This window comes from Scyliorhinus canicula, chromosome 11 (assembly GCF_902713615.1).
Source record: "Scyliorhinus canicula chromosome 11, sScyCan1.1, whole genome shotgun sequence".
Lineage (NCBI taxonomy): Eukaryota > Metazoa > Chordata > Chondrichthyes > Carcharhiniformes > Scyliorhinidae > Scyliorhinus > Scyliorhinus canicula.
In genome coordinates this window covers 21,238,303-21,264,768 of record NC_052156.1, presented here as the reverse complement: position 1 = coordinate 21,264,768, position 26,466 = coordinate 21,238,303, and the positions used below count along the sequence as shown (strand labels likewise).

The 26,466-nt window shown below is 47.7% G+C and overlaps 1 protein-coding gene across 2 annotated transcripts in view; it reads left to right on the top strand.

Annotated features, from left to right (window-relative positions):
- LOC119973898 (interleukin-17 receptor C-like) overlaps window positions 1-26,466 on the top strand; it is an 87,166-nt gene that overhangs the window by 11,966 nt on the left and 48,734 nt on the right. The window contains exons 2-6 of one of the 2 annotated variants that reach the window (XM_038812486.1): window positions 13,593-13,614; window positions 15,564-15,695; window positions 17,874-17,969; window positions 21,435-21,559; window positions 24,104-24,206. In XM_038812486.1, coding sequence (XP_038668414.1) covers window positions 13,593-13,614; window positions 15,564-15,695; window positions 17,874-17,969; window positions 21,435-21,559; window positions 24,104-24,206 — 478 coding nt within the window. Of the gene's footprint in view, window positions 1-13,592; window positions 13,615-15,563; window positions 15,696-17,873; window positions 17,976-21,434; window positions 21,560-24,103; window positions 24,207-26,466 lie in introns of both variants that reach the window. The other variant, XM_038812485.1, reaches the window with a different exon arrangement.

Genomic DNA, 26,466 nt, shown 5'->3' with positions numbered 1-26,466 from the left:
ACATAGATGATTTGGAGTTGGGGACCAAGGGCAATGTGTCCAAGTTTGCAGATGACACTAAGATGAGTGGTAAAGCAAAACGTGCAGAGGATACTGGAAGTCTGCAGAGGGATTTGGACAGGTTAAGTGAATGGGCTAGGGTCTGGCAGATGGTATACAATGTTGACAAATGTGAGGTTATCCATTTTGGTAGGAATAACAACAAAAGGGATTATTATTTAAATGATAAAATATTAAAACATGCTGCTGTGCAGAGAGACCTGGGTGTGCTAGTGCATGAATCGCAAAAAGTTGGTTTACAGATGCAACAGGTGATTAAGAAGGCGAATTGAATTTTGTCCTTCATTGCTAGAGGGATGGAGTTTAAGACTAGGGAGGTTATGTTGCAATTGTATACGGTGTTAGTGAGGCCACACCTGGAGTATTGTGTTCAGTTTTGGACTCCTTACCTGAGAAAGGACGTATTGGCACTGGAGGGTGTGCAGAGGAGATTCACTAGGTTAATCCTAAAGCTGAAGGGGTTGGATTACGAGGAGAGGTTGAGTAGACTGGGACTGTACTCGTTGGAATTTAGAAGGATATGGAGGGATCTTATAGAAACATATAAAATTATGAAGGGAATAGATAGTATAGATGCGGGCAGGTTTGTTTCCACTGACGGGTGAAAGCAGAACTAGGGGGCATAGCCTCAAAATAAGGGGAAGTAGATTTAGGACTGAGTTTAGGAGGAACTTCTTCACCCAAAGGGTTGTGAATCTATGGAATTCCTTGCCCAGTGAAGCAGTAGAGGCTCCTTCATTAAATGTTTTTAAGATAAAGATAGATAGTTTTTTGAAGAATAAAGGGATTAAGGGTTATGGTGTTCGGGCAGAAAGTGGAGCTGAGTCCACAAAAGATCAGCCATGATCTCATTGAATGGCGGAGCAGGCTCGAGGGGCCAGATGGCCTACTCCTGCTCCTAGTTCTTATGTTCTTATGAAATGTTAGACAGAAACATTCTAGTCTAACTCGTGGGTACCATGTAACCTTGCCCTAAAATAGAAGTGCTGATTGGAAGATTTGGATCAATAGGTCAGATGATCGAAGTCCTGGTCAAAACGGTCGGTTGTAAGAAGTATCTTCACAGAGAGAAGTGAGGGTAATGAGGCAGAGGGCTGTAAGAAGGGAATTGCAGAGCTTGGGACCCAGGTGACTGAAGATGCAGCCACCAATTTGGAGCAAATCTGACCGGGAATGTGCAAGGGGCTTGAATTGGCAGAGCACAGATATCTGAGTTGTGGGGTTGGAAGAGATTACAAGCGTGATGGGAAAGTGGACTTTCTGGGGGGCAGCAGTTTCGGATGACCTCCAGTTTATTGAGCAATAATGTGGGAGATCAGCCAGAAGTGCAATGGAATCGCCAAATCCAAATTAATGAAAGCAGTGTTTCAACAGCAGCTGAGTGGAGACAAGTGTGAAGCTGAGCTCTGTTACAGGCCCTCATGCTTCCACTTTTTTTTTAGAAACCAGTTTATTGAGGCATTTATAATTTTAACATTTTAACATGTTAACATTCTAAATAACAGAGTGGTCCGACACACGCAAAAACCCCACAGTAACATATGCAACTTCCCCGTGCCCTAACTCCCAGCTACCCATATAATAGAATCCCTGTCCTTATTCTCCCCTTCCATGCCTCCCCTTTCCTCGTGCTTCCACACTGTGTAAAGCATCCTTTCACTGCTTTGTACAGCCATGTGAGTTTTTCAAATTTACCGTCATTGAGTGGGGTGGCTGGTGTTGTGTTTAGTCCCTTGTACTTTAAGTGAACTCACTGATGTACCATCAATTGAACGCGAGACGAGTTGCTGTACAAAAGTATGGCTTTAATCAGCTAGATGTTAGCCCTGCGGTCGTATACAGTAAATGGACGACCGCCGGGAGTACTGGGTATTTATACCCCGTCCTGGAGGCGGGGTTAACTCAGCCTCTCGACCAATCGGGGAGCCGTCACATGACTGGTCTCAACCAATCGGTCGAGAGGCACATGACCGACCAGAGCCAATGGTAAGCCGGTGTTCTGCACCAATGGCAGACAGCTATGTTAATCATACCACCACACTCACCAAGCATTTTGATCCGTCCAACCAAGATCCTTTTATTGTGTCTCGCACAGTCGGATGGCAATCTGATACAGAGCATGTTACCTTGGTGTCTTGCCTCTGGAACTTACAACTTCTGCTGACCTATTACATGTACATCTTATCACCGTCTATCTCGTCTTCATCTGGAGATGGCCGGGTGAGCCTCTCGTTATATACAGGTCACATGACCTTGGTCTTGAGACCGCATAGTGTGTCTGCACCGCCACTTGCTGGTTGGAGGTCTCACCACACCATCCAACTGTGATATGGCCCATAAGCATATCACCACAGCTGGTCAGTTCAGTTGGCAAGATAGCTGGCGCGTGGCACAGAGTAACACCAAGTGTGCAGGTTCTATTCTTGTTCCGGCTTGAGGTAGACTTGGTACCTGCCTCCTCCGCCCTGCCCCTGTGAGTGCAAACCACCACTGACAGAACCTGCCAAGAAAGAGGCTCAGAATGAAGCATCGGCAGACAATGAATCAAGGGCCTGCCCTGGGGTAGAGCACACTTAATTAACACTCTCGGCAAGGGAGAATTTCTATCCAGAACCAGGCATAATCAGAACATAAACATTCAGCAGAAAATATTGAGCAAACCTGAGTGCAGATATGTTGCACACTTAATGTTACTAGATTTTCTCAATCTTTTACGTCAGTCTATCGATCCTCGTGCCCCCCGCATTGGATCTCGGCTCATTACAATGGCTCTGCCCTAGGATACAGAGCAACACATGCAAATTTCCTGCATTTGCATTGCTTCAAGACATTAAAAATTAGCCCAGAGTTTGGGGTTCTTTAGAAAACAAATCATTTCTCTGGTGCTTCTTTGTAATTTATTTTAAAGTGTTCTCAGTATAAAGTGTAACCTCAAAGAGCTCTGTATTTTCTATTTTTTAAAACATAAATTTAGAGTACCCAATTCATTTTTTCAATTAAGGGCCAATCCACCTACCCTGCACATCTTTGGGTTGTGGGGGCGAAACCTACGCAAACATGGGGAGAATGTGCAAACTCCACATGGACAGTGACCCAGAGATGGGATCGAACCTGGGACCTCGGCGTTGTGAGGCAACGGTGCTAACCACTGCTCACCGTGCTGCTCTTTTCTATTTTTAATGTATTGTTATAGCTTTGCATTAAAAATGGACAAGTTTTCAGAGTTGATTGTACAAAGAAAAAGAACAAAGAAAAGTACAGCACAGAAACAGGCCCTTCGGCCCTCCAGGCCTGTAATGAAGTAAGCTGCACTTAATATGTGTTAACAATGGTTCAGTCGCTTGGAATTTTAATTTTCTCACTAAAGGTAAATCTGTGATCTTCACTGTCTGAAAGGACAGTGACAGCAGGTGCAAGGGAAGACCTGGCACATCTGCAAGCTCCCCCCCCAAGTCACGCACCAATCTTAACTCGGAGATGTATCACTGTTGTTTCATTGTCATTGGGCCAGAAACCTCAAATTCTCTTTCTAACAGGAATGAGGGAATGCCTTCACCACACGGACTGCAACTGTATGGAGAAAGCACCAACTTCTTCAGGGCAGTTCGGGTTGGGAGCATGTCAGCAATGCCCAGAACCTGCGACTGAAAATGTAGACGGAAAACAGGAGTAAATTGTCCGGTCCCGGACAATTGACAAATCGTTGCGAGCGGGACGGAAATTTGATGGACCATATAAAGGTCTGTTGACCTCTGATGGGAATTTCTGATCTTGGGGTGGGCATGACCAGAAAATCCTGGTCACAGTGAGTTCTGTGCCTCTCTCAGATTGTTAATCTTGGGCACGATCTACCAGCTGCATCCCGCTGGATTTGGAGCAGAATGCGGCCAGTAAATGCTGGGAGAGATCTCTCCTGGGATTCTCGCACGGTTAAATGGGTTTAAGACCGCACTTAAACGGGCAGATACAGGATCCAACTGGCTCCCGGCATCTATGGCCTCCCCAGGAGACCCCAGCTGGTTGCTATTGGTACTGGTCCACCAAACATGGACCAGGAGGAACAGCACCTGGGGGGTCTCCCAGGCCATGGAGTCCCCTGGGAATGAGCAGGGTGGCCCGCTGGCACCTGGACATCTTGGCACTGCCATACTGGCACCATAGCACTGCCACGCTGGCAATCCCAAGGTGCCCAGGTGGCACTGTCAGGCTGGCAGAAGCACAGCCAAGGGTCAGAGCCAGAGGAGGGCCATACCCATGTAAAGAGGGATGAGGTGGGCTGTAAAGGGTGGGGGTGAAGGGTGGGTATGAAGGGGCCTCCTGCAGGTTGAGGGGGGTGAAGGAGGGAGGAGGAACTTGAAAGGGTCATGAGAAGGGAACTCGCCGACAGAGCCAGGGTGAAACCCCCAGCTAAACCAGCCTGAAATGACACTTAGAAACCGTCCTGTTCAATCGAACCCCTCACATTTGATGAAAATGTCAGGAAATTGATACTGGCAATATGAGTGGACTCAAATTTCACCTGCCCCAACACCATAGGAAAATCCACCTCATGACGCAATCCTTCTTGGAATAATGTAGCAACTCATGATTTAACATATTGCACTTGCAGATTCCACAGGCATAGAATCTGTGATGGAGGTCTTGTGGCACAGTGAGTAGTGACCCTGCCTCTGAGTCAGAAGCTCTGGGTTCAAGTCCCACTGTAGGACCTGATGGCCAAAGAAGGTGTGTTCATAATGCGGCTAAACAGATTGAGTATCGGCTTGTAACTCCCAAATCCACCAATGGTGGGCTGCAAGAGCAGGAGAGATTCTGGTCAGCCATGTGATGGAAAGAAAATTGGAACCTCTACCATCACTATCCATAGCTTCATGCATGTCATAGGAATTCCGAGCTTCTGGATCCTTGGGGGCGGGGTGGGGGGGGGGGGGGGTTACTGTGGGGACACCAGGTTGATGTCAACAGTATGGAGTCAATCCCTATTCCAGTTGGGGTAAATTTGGGACCTGTTTCTTTGCGCTATCTATGATGGAGGGTGTGGCGCTGTGGGTCACACCTGCCCTGCCTTTGAGCAGAGAACTCAAGAAGAACCTGATTCATCAGTAAATGAATACACACACTCCAGATTAGTGGTAAAATGGTTGAATTTTAATACAGCTCTACGTTTTACACACCAGCTCTGATCTTGGGGTGGGCATGACCAGAAAATCCTGGTCACAGTGAGTTCTGTGCCTCTCTCAGATTGTTAATCTCGGGCACGATCTACCAGCTGCATCCCGCTGGATTTGGAGCAGAATGCGGCCAGTAAATGCTGGGAGAGATCTCTCCTGGGATTCGAGATGGCCAGGCCTCGCGTGAAATAGCCAGATGGCAGTCTCGCACAGTTAAATGGGTTTAAGACCGCACTTAAACGGGCAGATACAGGATCCAACTGGCTCCCGGCATCTATGGCCTCCCCAGGAGACCCCAGCTGGTTGCTATTGGTACTGGTCTTCATTTCTCCATCAAAGCTGGTGTGTAAAACAACAATTTTGATTGATGCCTTTAGCAAAATAAAACATCCCAAATGTTCACCAGAATGTTATGAAGCAAAATGTGATGTCAAGCTGCATAAGGAGAAATTAGGGCAGACGATCAAAAATTTGTTCAAACAGCAAGGTTTTAAGGAGCACCTTGAAAGAGAAAAGGGAGGTTGAGAGGTTTAGGAAGGAAATTTCAGAGTTTAGGGAAGCGGCAGCTAAGGCATAGCCTCTATTTTTGGAACACTTAAAACCAGGGATGCTCAAGAGTCTGGAGTTAGATAAGCACCGGTGTATTGGAGGTCCGCAGGACTGGAGAAGATCCTTGGAGGAGAGGTGAGGCCATGGAGAGCTTTAAAACCAAGGGTGAGAATTTCAAAATGGAGGCGTTGCTCAACCGGGAGCCAAGATAAGTTAACAAGCACAGAGATGATGTTTGTTTAAAATGTACCTAGTAATGGTAATCCCTGAAGGTGAACTATGCACATGGATTTGAAGAATAAAGAAACGGATAGGGGCGGACTGTTTAAATTATATTGCCAAGAAATTGTTGCCATGACTCTTCGGTCTACAAACTTGAACAATGCAAATCTAATTAGTACATGGAATTGAATGTTAAACTGGTGGAGGAACACATTGCATCAACTAATGTAAATGATTCCCTCACACACATGGAGGGGGTAGTCTCTGACAATTTGAAAAGGTATAGAATGGGCAACTGATTCAATGGTGAGTATCTGACACTTGTTGACCGAAGTCAGAATCATGGCTCCCCCCTCCTCTCCCAGTGACCCTTGACCCATTGGAGGAATTTACCGCATAAAAGCCAATGAGAATGTCTGGAGACCAGGCCAGTTGTAACTCTTATGCTGCACCTTTGCAAGGAGTTACAGACAGGTGCTGACTACTTGGAGACAGATATGAGAGGGCTGATTGGGGAGCCTCAGAGGGGAGGAAAATCCATATTAAAAACACCAAACGATTTGGAGTAGGAGGAGGGAATATATCTAACTGACCCGGAGTTAGCCTGACTAAAAGAGTAAATACTTCACTGAGTGATACAAAATAACATAGGTGTAACGTATTGGCAGCGATAGCAAATTCCTATGTGACTAAAATAGACATAGTTTGAACTTTGGAACAGAGTTGCTTTGGCAAAGTTTGTGAAAGCACTTTACTCAATAACATTTTCAGCAACAGTAACCTCTGTGTAAAACTGAAGCACAAACAGAGCATCATAAAACCAGCCAGGCAATGTCAGCAGCTTTATCCACAAGCATAGAACTGCTGAAGAGCCAAGATGCAGGTCTGTCTTTCAGGTTACAATTCTCTATATTCCAAAAGCAGAAGAATTGATGAGTTGTTTACAAATACAGCACACTATAGGTACTATTAGTGGCAGCATCATAATGATTGTATTCACAATATTCCCCGAATGTGAGGGTTATTTAGAAGCTAGTTTCATGTCAGAAAAGACCTGGGGCGGGATTCTCCCCTACCCGGCGGGGTGGGGGGTCCCGGGGGGGACAGAGCGGCGAGAACCACTCCAGCGTCGGGCCGCCCTAAAGGTGCAGATTTCTCCTTTGGAAGGCCTTTGGCGCCACGCCAGCTTGGGCTGAAGGGACTTCGCCGGCCGGCGGAAGTCCGCGCATGCGCAGGAGCGTCAGCGGCTGCTGACGTCATCCCCGCGCATGCGCAGTGGGGGGGGGGTCTCTTACGCGTCGGCCGTGGCAGAGGATATGGCCGACGCGGAGGGAAAAGAGTGCCCCCACGGCACAGGCCCGCCTGCGGATCGGTGGGCCCCGATCGCAGGCCAGTCCACCGTGGGGGCACCCCCTGGGGCCAGATCGCCCGCGCCCCCCCCCCCCCCCCCCCACCCCCAGGACCCTGGAGCCCGCTCGTGCGCCTGGTCCTGCCGGTAAGGTAGGTGGTTTAACTCACGCCGGCAGGACCAGCATTACAGCAGCGGGACTTCGGCCCATTGTGGGCTGGAGAATCGCCGGGGGGGGGGGGGGGGGGGGGGGGGATCCCACCGAACGGCTTGGTGTAATTCCCGCCCCCACCGAATCGCCGGTGCCGGAGAATTCAGCGGCTGGCGGGGGCGGGATTCACACCGCCCCTGGCGATTCTCCGACCCGGTGGGGGGTCAGAGAATCCCGCTCCTGAGGTGGAACTTCAAGAGGCACCGGGACACCAGTGGGGTCTAATGCAGTGTGAGTTCATCAGAAAATCACAGGGGAGTTACCTACACTCTTCTGTCTATCACTATCAGGTCATGGACAAAATGCCCGCAGTTTTCTGATAAATCACCTGCTGCTTGTACGATGACACCAAGTTCCAACTATTATTTTCACTGTATTATGTTTTCTGGCTTCAAAATTCATTTTTCTGAGACTGTCCTCAAAGTGGCCTCTCCAACAGCATCAATTGGGACTGTGGTTTTTTTTTGCATTGTAGGAAACAGATGAGACACAAGGCCAGTGGCTGCAGTTGGTGACACCAATTTATGCTTCTGGTTGAACAACCAGCAAACACACACTCCATCGCTATAAACAACTAGTGTGTACCACTCAGATACTGATCCACAATTTAATGCCGCAGTATAGCTCCAGCAATATGTCAAACACCATAGATATCCTTTGTCATGCCTTTGGGTGTGCGCGCTGAAGTTTATTGTTCATTGTTTGAGTAAGGCCAATCAGTTGCACAGATTAACATTTCCAAAGTGGGTCTGTATCCCAAAGGGTTTTGAACGTTGGAGTGAATGGTCGAGTTACCAGGCAGTTGCAGTTTCGACTGTGATTTCAAATTAGAGCACAGACCACGACTCCCGTCCTGAGAACTCTTTGTCTGTCGTCTGTGAGAAATATCTCAGACAAACGCCAGTCAAAGGAACTGAACAGCTGGGTTTGCCTGCTTAAAGCTTTCATCGACTAGGGTAAAGCTGCTGCCTCATTTGGACCGACTTAGGCAATTCACTGTTGTTGATTGCTCTGTAAATAGCGTCAATCTGTGAAAAAAAATTATTTCAGTAAAATACTGCGGATACCTGAAATCTGGAATAAAAACGGAGTGCTGGAAAAAGACAGCCAGCAAGTCGGGAAGCATCAGTGCAGAGAGACACACAGGGCACGATTTCACAGGAAAAAAACAGGGTCCAGTTTTGGGCGTGTTTAGTGGGATGTGGAGCCTCGGCAAGGAACGTCCCGCCGATGCCACGCTTAGCTCGTCAGTGCAGGAAGAGATCTCTCAATGACCCCCCCCCCCCAACGTACCTGTTAGGGGGTCCTCGAATCCTCTGGGCACGATCCCGGGAAACCTACCACCTGGGCACCGTTGCATTGGCAGCCTGGAAGTACCAAGGTGCCAAGTGACAGCAGGAGTGCCAGGCTATCACCCTGCCCAGAGCCCAACCACTCGGTTGGGGGGGGGGGGGGGGATGCTCCGATGGCCTGGGAGACATGAGTGTAACTGCTCACTTCAATATGTAAATCTGGGTGTCGCACAGCGAGGGTGAGGTCCAGATTGTGACATCTCGTGAGATCTCGTTAGATCTCGTGAGGCGTCCAGAGATCATCAAATCCAATATAAACTTTTGTTTTTATTTGTTACTAAAGTCCTGGTATGGATTTGTTTCTTGTCACACGTACCGAGGTGAGATTGATTCTAATGATTCGGCAAGTAATTTTGGTGTGTGTTGGTATGTAGGCCAACATACAACATACAAATGTGGGTTTTGGGAAATGTAAATATGTCACATACACTCGGCCGCACTTGCAAGGTAATGCATCAATACACATGAAGCCCCAACAAAGGCGTAGCTTTGGGCATTCATCAAAGAATCTGGAAAAGCCTGAATTACAACAATCCGTACAGTGTCGCACTTTCAGTACTCTTTCACTTGCCATTACCATGTCCACTTGCATGTTCTGCCAACTCATTTTGCAATTGTTGTACCAGTTCCTCGGATTCAGCTGCCCCCTCTGGGATTGTTGTCATTTGCCTTTTGAAATGGCCCAGCAAGCCACTCAGTTGAAGGGCAATTAGGAATGGGCAATAAATGTTGGCCCAGCCAGCAATGCCCACATGAATTAATTAAAACTTAATTAGACGCATTAAAACTAGTCCCTGAGATACTTTGCATTCTCCCTGACATAGCTCCGAACCAAAGATGTGCAGGTTAGGTGGGGTTACGGGGATGAGGCCGAGGAGTGGCCTGGGTGGGGTGCTCTCCTGGGGGGTCAGTGCGGACTCTATGGGCTGAATGGCCTCCTTTTACATTGCGGGATTCTGATTATCAAACCACATTTTCCACACACCTTGCATGATCTGAGCTAACCATTTATACCTATAGTTAAACTCTTGTATCCCTTTATGCAAGTATTGTGAGATTATGAGGATTAAATATTTTACATCTGTACGAACTTCAGGGTGGCTCGGTGGCACAGTGGTTACGACTGCTGCCTCACAGCTCTAGGGGCCCGAGTTCAATTCCAGCCTCGGGTGACTGCTTGTGACTGTTTGCACATTCTCCCCATATCTCATTTTATTTTCATTTAATTTCATTTTCATCTGTGGGTGTTTCCTCTGGGTTCTCCAGTTTCCTCCCCACAATCCAAAAATGTGCAGGTTAGGTAGATTGGCCATGGTAAATTGCCCCTTAGTATTCAGAAGGTTAGGGGGGGTTACTGGGTTGTGGGGAGAGGGTGAGGCCTGACCCTTGGTAGGGTGCTCATTCGGAGGGTCTGTGCAGACTCGATGGGCCGAATGCACTGTAGGGATTCGATGAACTGTGCACAAAAGTACATTCACACCTCAACTGCTGAGTAATTATGGAGATGGTAATATTGACAAATTTGAAGCAGCACTCATCAGCTAAGAATTCTTAATGCATTGTTATTACATCCCTCTGCACATTATGTTCAGTATACGCTGATTTTCAAAAAATAAAACAAGTGCCTGTATTGAAATATCCCACTGGTCAATGCAGTATAAGCATATTAAGGTTTGTACATACGTTTTGCCAATTGAAAATATCTCTCCAAAGGTGGAGCATTGGGAGCAAATATGCCGCACCTTGAACGCCCCACTGCTTTTCCTCTCCTCACATTGGATTATTGTTAGTTTTTCAAGAAAGTCCCTGCTTTCGCTGGGAATCGCCTCCCCCATTTCTTTCTGTTTGACGATGGTATTTCTCCATTTCCTGTCCAGCCTGAATGACTGGCTTCTTGGCTCTTCCTTGTTCACTCACTTACCGTCCACTTCCTCCATCTCAGCACCATGTATCTGCTCCGTTTTCATCCTCATGAGGCACAGGTGTAAAGGTTAACAGCAGATGCTGAGCAGTGGGACCAGGAGCCAGGACTTTACCGACTCCTTCTCAGGCAGGTTTGCAGGCGGAAACATCAATAACATTCCCCTGAGGCCTTCCTCCCACAAATGCCCTATTATGCAATTTTACGTGGGGCAAGTAAGGCCAACGGCAGCCAGCCTGTCCTTGCCCCATTTGCGGCCGTTAAGTGGCCAATTATTGGCCATTTGAGGCTGTTTCCTGCCTGGCCTCAATTTTGAGGCATGCGCGAGGGCGAGGCGGGAGGGTGGGGGGGGGGGGGGGGGGGGGGGGGTGCATTGAAGGGAGGACCAGTAGGTTGTCCTTGCTCAGAAATCGAGTGAGATTGAGAAGGAGCGCTGCTCTCCGAGACTCCCTTTCCATAACGGACTCCACCCCCTCCAAAAGATCAACCACCCACCCCTTCCCCAGGTGCTCCTTCCCTACCTGACCTCTCCATCAAACCCCGACTTGTTCCCTTCCCCCCCCCCCCCCCCCCCCCCCCCCTCAACATCCCCTCCCTAGGCCTCACCTCCTTTCTCTGCTGTGAGACCCTCTGCACTTAGCTGGTCCCAGACTCTGGGATTTAGCATCTGGGGCATGCTTGTAGTCGCTGTCCTTGCTACTGCCGTCACTGAATCTGCTGGAACTACAGAGTTGCCAGTCAATCAGATTTCTGGGGCTCTCTGAGGCAGGACTCCCTCCGAAGTGAGGGTTAGAGGGCCCGCCTGCAGCCGATTAATGCTCTCTGGAGGGTTAAATGGCCGTGATTGGTGGGGATGCGTTTTCTGCCGACTCATCAGGTGGCAGGTTGGGGTGGGAAACCCTGTCATCTTCAAAAATCCTGCCCCAGGAGTGATTCTTTTCATTTGAGGATTTTTCAGGGTACAAATGTGACAAGAACATAAGGACTAGAGTGGCCCCCTAAGTGGCCAAAGAAGTCATCGTAAGTCCGGAACTTGTGGTCATTTGGCAATGGCCAAAGAGCCACTCGTACCCTCAGAAGAAATTGGAGAGACCGGCCCAAGCAAGACAACTCCTGAGGGAGAACACCTCGTCACTCCCAATGCAAATGGAGCCCCCCTGATAGACTGGGCTATTGAGACCAAGATTTCCAGTACTTGCGGGGGAGGTGCTAATGGACCTGAGTGGGGATGGATGTTGCGATGAACATTGAGGGTCATGTGACCTTCCCGACCCAGGCCTCCCTAAACCTTCGGAGGCTATGTGACTCCCGGCATGGCCTCCTTCAGGGCAAAGCATGTGTGATTGCAGCAGACTGGGGCCTTTAAAACCTGCAGCACAGAACTAGTCTGAGAGAAAAGCTGGAGTCACTGGCTGGTATTTTAATGTTCCTGTATATCAATGTTCCAGCTGTTAACACTTTGGAGGTTGGGCAGTGGTGGGAAAGAAAGCCCTTGTCAGGACCATTCGAGCAGATGGGGGAAGCTTATCCCTGGCCATTGACAGGCACACAATCAGTTATGGTCACGTGGAGTTCCTGCAGTGACTACAGACTAGCATTGAGGGACTGTTTTCAGGACAATTACAAGAAATGTACTTGCTTCAGATTTGGGAGAATGTGACTCAACACATTTTGATTCCAGGCTTGGGAGGAGCACAGACTGCTAGCAATGTGAAGAATGGCATCTTGCTCAACCAGAATGAGTCACCCATTTCCTGCTGGTTAACTGTATACTATCTTCTGACAATTATTAGAAAACTAGTTGTGAAACAATCATCACAGCAATGATTACACTCATGTTTTCACCTACGTATCCTAGAAACCTTTTGTGTTCTGGATCTCTAGGTGCTGGTTAAATTGAGGCCATGTTGCCTCGCTTGAGGTGGGGGTTAAAGACCCAATGATACTGTTTCAACGAAGATCAAGCGAGCTCTCTCCAGTGTCCTGGTCAATATCTATCCCTCAGCCAATCTTCCAAAAACATTGCTGTTTCTGGGAGTTTGTTATGTTCAAATTGGCTGCCCCACTTCCTACACTAGAACAATAAATACACTTCAAAAGTTCTTAATTGTGTGTAAGTGTTTCCGAATGTCCTGGGGTGGATGCCCGGAGGTGGCAAAAGTCTTTGTCTTAATTTTCATGGTTTTGATTTAGTTTTCTCTCCTACTTCTGTTGAAAATCTGCTTCCCCTGTAGGCAGTGCCTTGGGCTGTTGACTACAATTCAGGCACTATTATAAATACATGTTATCATCTTCCATGTGTCAGGGTTGGAAAGGAGTCATTGTCAAACTTTGCCCTTCATTTTGTGACCACTATGAGATGGAGAAGCATGTGCCATGCACTGGAATTTCTGAATGTGCAGTGGTTAGCTCTGTTGCTTCAGAGCACCGCAGTCCCTGGTTCGATTCCTGCTTGGGTCACTGTCTGTGCGGCGTCTGCACATTATCCCCGTGTCTGCGTGGGTTTCCACTGGGTGCTCTGGTTTCCTCCCAAAGTCCTGAAAGACGTGCAGTTAGGTGAATTGGATATTCTGAATACTCCCTCTGTGTACCCGAACGGGCACCGGAATGTGGTGACTAGGGGCTTTTCACAGTAATTCATTGCAATGTTAATGTAAGCCTACTTGTGACAATAATAAATATTATTATGAAGATGAAATTGCTATGATTTTACTCACTTCAATTTTGAAACTTTTTTTCTCTCTCCTTTTCTTTGCAGGCCTTCTCATGTGAAGCCAAGTGTAAGTATTCTATTTTGTCAATAGTATTTTATAGTAAGACCACCTCTGTTGGCATCATTGCCATACCATGGTTCTAGCTGTGAATTGTATGCTGTCCTTTCATGTTTAGCTTGATTAACAGTCTCCAAAAATATGTTTACATTTTTAAGCCTCCATTTTCCAACAGTGGCAAAAATGGGACCAGCCCACATCACAAACTCTCCCACGCTGTCATCTTGAAGGGCAATTGCTATTGAATTTAACAATCAGAGTCCCTGTCCCTAATTTACATAGGCTACTGTCACATGACCATGAACTCTAATTGGAACATAATTGGCTGCAGAATGTAAAATCTGGAGAGATTACGGGTTGGATTCTTCCGCCCTGACCGCCACAAAATTGTCACGGGCGAGACCGGGACAATGGAAAAGTCCATAGACCTCCGGCGGGATTCCCCGGTCGCCGGGCAGGCACGGACGGAGAATCCCGCCCAACTTCTTTGGCTGATACGTTTTACTGCAACACCAATGATCTTGGCTCTCCATCTTTCACGGTCCTTGATGGGAGCCAACATTTTTAACCTGTTGTTCTTAACCTGTCGCTGTATTTCCTCCTTTTTCTCCCCCACATTCTGCTTCCCTGTCACTGCCACACATTCCAGTTTCTCTCTCCGAAGTGTGCACTCAAGGAATTGTCTCTTGCTGATCAAGTTCCTCTCTTGTGTGTTTCCTAAAAACCTCCTCTCTAGCCGAACGAAAGCAAAATACGTGGCTGCTGGACTTCTGAAATTTGAATAGAAAATGCTGCCCTCTCTCTGTAGTTTGAGGTCCCTCTGCCACACCGGCTGAATATTTCCGGCACTTTCTGCTTTTATTCCTCATTAGTTGTGTCTGATGTCTTAACTAATCCTCAGCATACATTGCAGAAACCCCGGACGTTATTTAATCGAGGCGACAAGTGGGTCTTGCTTGCCAGCTGGAGAGAAGGCAGGAACCGCGAGTCACCTCCTTTTGAGGAAGGGTCAGAGGAATTGAGTGCTGAACACAAACTTAATTGACTAATGGTTGGTCTTTCCTGAGCTGTCCATTGCCAGCTGGAGCGATGGCTGGTGTCATCAATATACGTGGAGAGATTCCTGGGATCACTGAGGGAGCCAGGCCATAGTTGAGTGAGGGCAGGGATGCCCCTCAGTTACCAAATTATCATCAGGAGAGGGCATTAAATGGGGCGGCACAGTGGTTAGCAATGCTGCCTCACGACGCCAAGGACCCGGGTTCGATCCCGGCACCGGGTCACTGTCCATGTGGAGTTTGCAAATTCTCCCCGTGTCTGCCTGGGTCTGACCCCACAACCCAAAGATGTGTATGTTAGGTGAATTGGTCACGCTAAATTGCTCCTTAATTGGGAAAAAAGGAATTGGGTGCTCTAAAAAAAATTTTTTAAGACAGGACACTAAATTCTGCCTCAGATCCTTGTTGCCTTTAATTTATCTTATATTTTCTTGCTTATATTCTAACTTTCCCATCCATTTAGTAACGTTGACCAGATATAGACCAGATCTAAAGAAAAACAAAACTGGCATATTTAATTTCTTGAAATAATTCTCATTTCTAAGTGGTAAAATAAGTTTGAAAACTCACCTCATCCCATGCAGAGGGGTGGGGACCTCGTACATGCAGCATTTCTGAAACATGCACCCAGACATTACATGCTGTCAATCTTACTTAAGATGGTGAAGTACCATGGAATCTATTTTCTTGAATTCTCTCTGTGGTTTCAAAGTTCGTACTATAGATTATGGCGCAGGTGTGCTGTTGTCCCTGCTGTTGCAACATTTTATGTTTGAGCTTTAACGTTATCACTTAAGCCACGCCAGCAGTTATTCCGCCTTTGCCCAGTGACCCTTGTACCTTCTGTTCTATCCGCCATGTAATTACCATGCTGAACTGTTCAATTACTCTTATTAACAGATAACTGTGAACAAAATAATGAAGCGAACACACTGCTCCTGACTAACTTAATAACCTCCACCATACTTTACTGTGAAGAAGACGAGTCTTGCACCCCATGTATTCGTGTCCAGCTGACTGTAAAAGTGGAAGGTAAGAGTGAAGAACTTATTATGTCAAACTGCCCAAACATTCAGGAATTTCAAGACTGCAATCATTCACAAACTGCAGTGATTTCCACTGAATATCTCAGGAAGTATTTTTAGTGGACACAGTGCCTAACGTTGCGTTCAGATATAAATCCCTATTGCTTCATCAGATACATAAATAAATTTGAAACTATATATTATACTATGCAAATATTTATTAAACGCGTTGTTTTCCTTGTGCTCAGTAAAAATTGGCCACTGCTCAGAGCTGTATTCCGTTAGCAATCACTTGCCAATCTTAGCAATGGCGAGCCTTAGAAAAAGGTTTTACCGTACTTATAGGCCACTTTAATATCCTTGCTGTCTGAGGCCAGTTATAGATAAAATTAAGCACTTGTTTTTAGAAAGCAGCCAGCAAGACTCACAGTGGACAATTTGAACTCTGCCTGCTTGCCATAAATAGGGCAGTATTACACAGTATTCCAACACAAATATACAACAGAAACAGGCCATTAGGTCCGTACCAGCGTTTATGTTCAATTACAAACCCCCTCCTCCCCATCTTCACCTGACCTCATCAAAGGTCCTACTTTATTTCCCTCACTTGTTTATCTAACTCTCCCTAAAGTGCATCTGTTCTAATCACCTCAAGAGCTTGTTCTTGTTCTCTTCTTTTTCCCGAGTATCTATATATCTGTCTCCATAGCTAGTTTTTCCTGGAACAAGTTGCTCGCCTATTGCCCGAGGTGATAAGAGTCACTGTGCATTATGACTGACCAGGAATGTCTCTCGCTCTTGCCGCCAGTCATTGGCGTGTTGGAAGGTTGACACTAAACCTGTTTGGCCTTGATATTAACGCGCCTTCCGTGGCTATCAAATCCTGGGGTGGGACTCGAACCGAGAGCTTGCTAGCTCAGAGACCGGGTCGCTACCCACCTCGCCACAAGACCACCTCAAGAGGTGGCAGAGATAAAATCACTGTGTGCCATAAAGAGCCCCATTCCCACCTTGTGCTTTCCCTGGGAAGACCATGCATCTACCTGAATCATTACTCATTACAATATGGAATCCAGAATTCAGCTTTGGGCTGATGACATAGAACCATGTTTTACAGCACAGAAGGAAACCCTTCGGCCCATTGTGTGTGCGCAGGCCATCAAACATATACCTATTGTAATTCCATTTCCAGCAGTTGATCCATAGCCACATCTATTATAGCATTTCAAGTGCTCATCAAAATGCTTCTTGAATGTTGTGAGGGTTCCTACCCTTGCCACCCTTTCAGCCAGTGAGTTCCAGATTCCCACCGCTCTCTGTGTATCCATTTTGCTGCAGTTTCTCGTGCAAAACCAATTTCTCAGTCACTGTGAAACATGTGCAGCACAAGTGTAATACCCCTCATGTGACCAGGGGGTGGGAATGCTTGTCTTCCCCGTGTTCCCTGCAGAGTACAAGTTCCCCCGCTAGGGGCGCGGTATCTTAATTACCCAGAATATAAGGTCGGCCACTAAGGCACCAACCAGAGAGAAACCCAGTAGGAATCTCCCGGGTAGTGTATATATCGCTTTGTTCTTACTTTACCCAGTGAGGTAGCCCCGTGTCCTTATTAAAACGGTTCCTGCTGAATTTGGCACCATTAGGCCCTGAATTAAAAATCTCCCTATTGTTTATTGAGCATGCACGGTTATACCTGGAATTTGCCCCCCACCCCCCCTGGACTTTCTACCTAGCTGAAGAAATATCACAGTGGCAATGCCTAGTGAATGTAGCGTTGCCTGGGTATGGCAGTGAGCACTCTTGTCTCAGGGTTCAAGCCCCATTCTACGCTAACGGTTCAGTGTGGTGTTGAGGTGACTGCACAGATGGGAATAACAGACCCTCTTCCAAGGGCAAGGTGTTCCCCTGGTCTGCCTGGCCTGTTTTCCCATCTCAAAAGCAATACAAAGAGAATAAGAGCTTAACTGGTCATTCAGAACAAGAATTGTTATGAAACCTTGCTGCATGCAATTGGCTCTTGCAGTTATCTATATAACAACTTTGACTGCAGTTCAAACGTACTTAATTGGCAGCAGAATGCTTTAGGCTGTCCTGAAGACATGGTTAGGTGCTACATAAAGGTGCTTGATTTCGTTAAAAGAAGGTGCCGAAGATAATAAATTTTAACTCTGCCTATTTTGACCAGCGGGTGAGGGTAAATGGAATCTGGCTGGAAGTGGAAGCATATCCAAAAGAAACAAGAACGTTGACACAGAAAGTGAGGATGAAGATTACAATGAAGGTATCGGTAAGAAATGTCCAAGACCTAAACCTACATAAGTGCTGAACCCAAACCTGCGATAGAAATCCAGATTTATTGCGCTTGATTTTCAAATCGGGGTTGGGAATCAGGTACCCAGCTAATTTCCGGAAGCCGATCCTGCACCACACCTGCGGGGCGTGATCTTCACACATTGATTCCCTATTTGGGCCGGACGCCAGCTGGACATCCAATTAATGGTGCCAAGCTCTTTGAGGAGATGGGAGATGCTTACTGGCAAAAGTGTCAAAGGCAGATGAAAATGAAATGAAAATCGCTTATTGTCACGAGTAGGTTTCAAATGAAGTTACTGTGAAAAGCCCCTGTCAAAGGCAGATGACAGCCATGTTGGGGCCTGTCACTGCCCTGCACAAAGAGGAGTTAGGAATTCAGAAGTTTTGGCACTCAGAATTGGCCAAACAACCAACCAGACGGTACTACACCCGATCCCAAAACAAAACCCCTGCTGGCATAAATTTATTGGTTTTAATAATGCTATTTTACACCTCCCCGCATTGAACTGGGCAGCAATTCATTGATATTCATCAGACTGTTTGAGTTTGGCATTTTCAGATTTCAAAATTGGCACCTGGCCCTCCCCATCCCGTTAATGAGTTCCTCAAGGCGCTTAGGGAGGTGAGCGGGTTTCTGGTGACAGCCCACTGCCTTTGCACGCGGGCCATGTGCTCCAATCTCCTATTGCGAGGAACTCAGCAGTGTGACCAAACAGTCCAATGTATCTCAAAACATGGTCAAAGAAAAGTTCTTATGGACTGGCTGAAGGGTATATGAGTGATCTCATCCAGTCTGTGAAGTGTACATTTTATTACTTAAGGTGAATCACGAGCAATAGTAATTTTATTTCCCATTCAATACGTAAACACTGGGAGATGTGTACAAGTAGGAGAAGGAGTAGCCGTGTCGCGTCTTTTCGTCCGACGTCACTTCGTCCAACGACACTTCGTCCACGTCTTTTGGTCCAACGTCTTTTTGTCCGCACGTCTTTTGGTCCAACGTCTTTTTGTCCAATTATCCAATTACAAATTAACTCCGTATAAAACCATTTAATAAGTAAAATGCAAGTTGAAAAATGCAGTTAAAAAATCTAAAAATGCAGTTAAAAAATCTAAAAGTTTACTAATTACCGTATATACTCGCGTAACATGCGACTTTTGAGCACCTAATTTGAAGCCTATATTTCGGGGGTCGCATGATACGCGAGGTACAAAAATCGCGGGTGTGAAATGCTGGCCAAGATAAGTCACATAGCATCCAGCTGGCTTTACTAGCGTCGTTCAGCCACTTGCCGTTTCCATTCATAAAAACATGAATGGAAACGTCAAGTGGCTGAACATCTTCCCATTTGAATGCTGTGGTCACAATCAGTAGTATTCTGATGGGAAGAGTGGATTCTGCTGTGAAAGCTGTTCGCGATTCGAACAGCTTTCCAGCTGGCTTTACTAGTGTCGTTCAGCCACTTGCCGTTTCCATTCATAAAAACATGAATGGAAACGTCAAGTGGCTGAACATCTTCCCATCAGAATGCTGTGGTCAAAGTCTGAAGAGTAGTATTCTGATGGGAAGATGTTCAGCCACTTGACGTTTCCATTCATGTTTTTATGAATGGAAACGGCAAGTGGCTGAACAACGCTAGTAAAGCCAGCTGGAAAGCTGTTCGAATCGCGAACAGCTTTCACAGCAGAATCAACTCTGCAGAAACCACACACAATGATACCATTTGGAAGTTTTAGTTTCCAAAATTAATTTCCAAAAAAGTCACTCGCATGATACATGAGGTATACCATAAAAGCATGTTTTTGGGTTTAGGGGTCGCATAATACGCGAGATCGAAAGTTACGCGAGTATATACGGTACTTAAAATTCCCAAAGTTACTTAAAATTGATGTAAATTGACACAATGAACTTTGCCATTTCGGGATGGGCGAATTAAGAAAGAGAACGATAATATCTATCCTTTAACGAGGCTCGTTAAAGGAAAGAGACCGGTAATAAAAATCCTTTATTGCATATTATACCTTGCTATGTGCATTAGAGAAGATTTCTATTTACAAAATGTTAATGTGGGGAGTGGAGTGGAGTGCTAATAAGCAAGTTACAAAAAGTCAAGTTACAAAAAGTCTTTGACAAAAAAAATCATCCGACAAAAAAACGTAACAAGTCACAAAAAGTCTTTGACGAAAAAAATCATCGGACAAAAAGACGTAGGACCAAAAGACGTGCGGACAAAAAGACGTTGGACCAAAAGATGTGGACGAAGTGTCGTTGGACGAAATGACGTCGGACGAAAAGACATAGCACCGGAGTAGCACGTACTTAAAAAGAAACATTAACCATGCTACGCCATTGCAGTGAACCGCCCGTAGACTGTCCACCTGTAGAATGATCCAGTCCCAGTTTCATTGTCCTGTAATTGATGACCCCTTTGGAAAGGGTTCAGAGGAGATTTACTAGGATGTTGCCTGGTATGAAGGGAAGGTCTTACGAGGAAAGGCTCAGGGACTTGAGGTTGTTTTCGTTAGAGAGGAGAAGGCTGAGAGGTGACTTAATAGAGACATATAAGATAGTCAGAGGGTTAGACAGAGGGTGGACAGTGAGAGTCTTTTTCCTCGGATGGTGATGACCAACACGAGGGGACATAGCTGTAAATTGAGGGGTAGTAGATATAGGACAGATGTCAGAGGCAGTTTCTTTACTCAGAGAGTAGTAGGGGTGTGAAACGCCCTGCCTGCAACAGTAGTAGACTCGCCAAATTTAAGGGCATTTAAGTGGTCACTGGATAGACATATGGATGAAATTGGAATAGTGTAGGTCAGATAGGCTTCAGATGGTTTCACGGGTCGGCGCAACATCGAGGGCCGAAGGGCCCGTACTGCACTGTAATGTTCTATGTTCTATGTTCTAATTGTTTATAGAAGGAGGGTGGCATACAGCTGCATTAGCAAATGTCATGACCCGTTGTGCTACTCCACAAGACCTTTGAGGGAGTGTGTAAGTAGTGGACAGAAAATAGAAAACACAAGGCAGATACTTGGCGGCAGTCTAAATTAACTTGGCTTCTTCACCAGTAAAACCTCAACCCAGTCCCATGCACTGCATCTTTTATATGGGCTCTCTCTCTCTCTCTCTCTCTTTTTAGGTTAATCCTACATTTGAAAACTGGAACATTACTACTGGTTTCTCCCTAACGCTAGATCACAAAAAAAGTTTATTTGTTTCTTTAGCCTGCGATCCCTTCTCCAAATGGACAGGGAATTTATGAATGCACTATTTAGCAAACATTATCCTTCAAAAAAAGAACTGCACCTTTCATTCCGCCACTCATTTTCCAAATAGGTTGGTTTTAAGACCAATGGCAGCATTAGACAGAGTGGCCGAGTCAACGTGCGGGTTTTTGGAACCAAAAAATAATCCTCCTTTTCCTTACAGGCGTTGGATTGATAAATATTACTTCAATACAGCCGAATGGTGGGATGTCCGCATGTGCGCAGCTGAAAATTCAGTTTCCTCACGTTGATCATGGATACAACACACCGTCACGGTCACACCTAACGGTAAGTGCAAGAGGAAGAGTTAAAACTCCGAGAAACGTGTGTCAACAAATTTGATACGAGACCAAATGTGGAAACATACTGTTGAGTCAATGCTAATTTAGATGCAGCACTTTACCCCCTTCCCTCCTACCATCCAGAACCCAAACACTCCTTCCAGTCGGTGGAACTTTCTAATTTGTGCGCGGGGGAAGTGCCGTGGCGGGAGTGAAAAACGGCAGGTTTGCCGGCAGCCACAATGGTAGGTTTTCACACCATTTTGTCCATTGCAGAGCTCATGAGATATTCATCCACGGAACTCATGCTGGTTGGCGTCCTCCTATAAGCCCGCCACGCCGTGACCTCTCAGCTGCCCTGCCTCGGGCGCCATATTTATGATTTATTCATACCTCTTTCAATTTGGGTCACTGGTACAATGCAGCCTTCTATAAATTGGGGATGGCAAAGGCAGATTGGGTGACCCCATTGTGGAAAACCTCCTTTCAGTCAGCAACCGTGACCTAGAGCTTCAGGTTGCCTGTTGCCTAAATTCATCCTCCTACACTGTTACAGTGAAGCTCAAATGAGGAAAGGCACCTCATCTCACCATGACGTACTTTACATCCCTCTGGACTCAAAATCATGTTTGTTTTGGGCAGCAGCAGATGGTTATATCTCCTCTAGATCTATATTTTTGTTTCTTGTTCCACGATCATTTCCTTTTTGCCTTGTACCAGCATCACTTTTGCTGTTCATTCTCTCCTGTTGCCCCCCCCCCCCCCATGCCCCCAATCACAGTCCTTCTTTCCCACTCTCCCTCTGCCTTTTACTTGCATAAAACGTGTTACATCGCTAACTCTTCCAGTTCTGATGAAAGGTCACAAAGCTGAAACATTGACTCTGCTTCTCTCCATGGATGCTGCCTGGCCTGCTGAGCATTTCCAGCATTTTCCGTTCTTTGCTTCCAAAAACCAAATCTCAGCGCGGCACTGCTTCACCAAGATATCCGATAGAAACCTATTTCCCTTGTGAAACAATTTTGCACGAGGAAATGAACAGATTCCTTTTGTTTAGAAGGTGGGCCGAATAGGCTGTAGGGATTCTATGGTAAAATATCTTATAAATGTTTGCAAACATAAAGGAAAAACTTTCCTCGCAATGAGTGGTTAGGATTTGGGATGCACTGTCTGATAGGATGGTGAATAAAGATTCTATTGGAGCTTTCGAAAGGTAATATTGAAGGAGAGAAAAAGAGCCGGTGGGTGGGAGAATCTTGATTGCTTTTCCAAGGAACCAGTGCAGCTACAGTGGGCACTAATGGAATAACGGAATCATTGCTATCAATACTAAGGGGCAACTAGAATCTGAATCCAGGTACAGCACCTAGCACAACCATGCAATGGCTCTGCCAATGGTTGTAGATCAGAATGCATCAGAGCAATTCAGCCCTTTGACCGAAAATTGAAGTCAAGAGTACTGAGATTTACTGGGATGGGATTTTGGAGTGCTGGGGAATAGTTACATTCAGCAATTCTGGAAGCACAGGTTTCCCATATGGCGTTCATGCCCGGGAGTGTTTGAACTTTATTTCCTTGGACCCCTGTCTGACAACCAGCCTAATCGACTTGTTCGACTACTTGCTTGACGAAGAAGGCTCCATCTAGGAGCCGGGAGGTTTACCGGTGATGGGAGATCGCCCAGGGCTGGAGCCGGGTAAGAGATCATGGTGCTGGGGGCCAGCAGGTCATGGGGATGTTTGTAGGGTTTACTTTGTTGGGACTGGAAGAAACGCTTCTGCTGCTCTTGGTTGACAAGCCATGCTATAAAGACATTTTTTATAGCCTCTTGTGATTGCCAGGCTTCTTCGGCCTGGGAGAGCTATCCCACATCAGTTATAAATGGAAGCACTGTCAAAGTGGAGGGACGCAACCTTCTTTAAACAGTTTCAACAACCAGTTTGCTTCCTGAGAGCTGACTGATCGCTTCCCTTTGTCCCGTGTCTGTTAAAACCAGGAGTGGGCGTTTGGAGGTGGATTGGGTTCAGATTTGACATTTCCTTTGCAATTTAACTTCCGACCCGTCCAAATCTCACCCACTGTTCGAATCATGCAATCCCTGCTTCTGAGCTGGAAGCTCTGGGTTTGAGTTTCGAGTCCCACTCCAGGACTTGTTGGCCGTGGAAGGTGCGTTCATAGGCTGAACAAACATGTTAATTACGAAGCTGTAAGTCCATCCAATATGCCTATGGTTGCTGGTCTGAGTGAGGGCAGTCTCTTGGCCAGCCATGCTTGGTGTGGAGTGGCGCCCTGTGCCAGGAAAAAAACAACATCTGGGAAAAGACATGTGCATGTGCTTTGCCTGGCTCATGTGTCAACAGATGTGGGACGAAATGGGGGAGGGAAGAGACAGCACTCGTGTATAAGGGCACAAAGGAAACATGCTTCAGTCACATTGCCTGCTGGTTATAATAAGCTAATGCAACTTTTTGGGCAGAGGTGACAATGCAGCTGCTACAGCCGCAGAGAAAAAGATATAAATTAAACAATTGCTCATTATTTTTCTTCCTAGGGAACTGTGGAGTTGCGTTGCTTTCAAACAGCTGTGGAGAGTGACGTTCAGATAACTGCTTCCATAGGTGTAACGCGTCTGCGGCATATGCATAAAGTCGAAGGTGGGTAAGGCATCAGAAGGCAGTGTTCACCCTTGAATTATTAAAAGCCCAGCCCTCCAAACCTCATGACTTAGCAGGGTGGATTTTTAAGTGACCATTTTCATAGTGAGGGAGGTTTGCTAACCCAGTCGGAAAAGTGCACTACAGTAGTCAGCAGGCCGGGAAGTACACCGGCTCCTCCTTGGGAATTACAAAGGATCATTGTGGATGGTCAAGCATTGTAGGGGAGGGAGTGATTTTTATATTGCAAGGGGGATGGTTATAATATCCCTAGGTACCCCACAAAAAATGACTTAAAGTCCCTTTTCTTACCATTTATTTTTGGAGCGTCGAGCAATATTCCCCTCAGGGCCACCGATTTATTCAATTTAAGCTTAGAGTCAATGTGTAGTGTTGTGCATCTTCTGTGCATTGATTATTCATAACAGCCCTGCAGTGCTGCACAGCTGGAGGACCCTTTTTTCTGAGGTTTCCAGCTTATTCAGGTAAAGACCTGGGGCAATCATTTCAAAGCCCCACCAAAAGCTGAAGTGTTTTTCTGGGTGTCCTCGGGAACAGGGTGACATTTTAAATCTGTGCCCCCTCGTTCTTGATCCTTTGACAAGCGGGAACAGTTTCTCCCGATCTACTCTGTCCAGCCCCCTCATGATTTTGAATACCTCTATCAAATCTCCTGTTAGCCTTATTTTCTCCAAGGAGAACAGTCGCGTTTCAAGACGGCGCGAAATTGGCGCGGGGCTACCGATTCTGTCCCCCAGAGGGGGCCAGCACAGCACTGGAGCGGTTCAGGCCGCTCCAGCCTCCCTACCGCACCAACCCGTGCATACGCAGTGGCACTGCGCCAACCCGCGCATACGCAGTGGCACCGCGCCAACCCGCGCATACGCAGTGGCACCGTGCCAACCCGCGCATACGCAGTGGCACCGCGCCAACCCGCGCATACGCAGTGGCACCGTGCCAACCCGCGCATACACAGTGGCACCGCGCCAATCCGCGCATACGCAGTGGCACCGCGCCAATCCGCGCATACGCAGTGGCACCGCGCCAATCCGCGCATACGCAGTGGCACCGCGCCAACCCGCGCATACGCAGTGGCACCGCGCCAACCCGCGCATACGCAGTGGCACCGCGCCAACCCGCCCATACGCAGTGGCACCGCGCCAACCCGCGCATACGCAGTGGCACCGCGCCAACCCGCGCATACGCAGTGGCACCGCGCCAATCCGCGCATACGCAGTGGCACCGCGCCAACCCGCGCATACGCAGTGGCACCGTGCCAACCCGCGCATACGCAGTGGCACTGCGCCAACCCGCGCATACGCAGTGGCACTGCGCCAACCCGCGCATACGCAGTGGCACCGTGCCAACCCGCGCATACGCAGTGGCACCGTGCCAACCCGCGCATACGCAGTGGCACCGCGCCAACCCGCGCATACGCAGTGGCACTGCGCCAACCCGCGCATACGCAGTGGCACTGCGCCAACCCGCGCATACGCAGTGGCACCGCGCCAACCCGCGCATACGCAGTGGCACCGCGCCAACCCGCGCATACGCAGTGGCACCGTGTCAACCAGCGCATACGCAGTGGCACCACGCCAACCCACGCATACGCAGTGGCACCGTGTCAACCCGCGCATACGCAGTGGCACCACGCCAACCCACGCATACGCAGTGGCACCGTGTCAACCTGCGCATACGCAGTGGCACCACGCCAACCCACGCATACGCAGTGGCACCGTGTCAACCCGCGCATACGCAGTGGCACCACGCCAACCCGCGCATACGCAGTGGCACCGCGCCAATCCGCGCATACGCAGTGGCACCGCGCCAATCCGCGCATACGCAGTGGCACCGCGCCAACCCGCGCATACGCAGTGGCACCGCGCCAACCCGCGCATACGCAGTGGCACCGCGCCAACCCGCCCATACGCAGTGGCACCGCGCCAACCCGCGCATACGCAGTGGCACCGCGCCAATCCGCGCATACGCAGTGGCACCGCGCCAACCCGCGCATACGCAGTGGCACCGTGCCAACCCGCGCATACGCAGTGGCACTGCGCCAACCCGCGCATACGCAGTGGCACCGTGCCAACCCGCGCATACGCAGTGGCACCGTGCCAACCCACGCATACGCAGTGGCACCGCGCCAACCCGCGCATACGCAGTGGCACTGCGCCAACCCGCGCATACGCAGTGGCACTGCGCCAACCCGCGCATACGCAGTGGCACCGCGCCAACCCGCGCATACGCAGTGGCACTG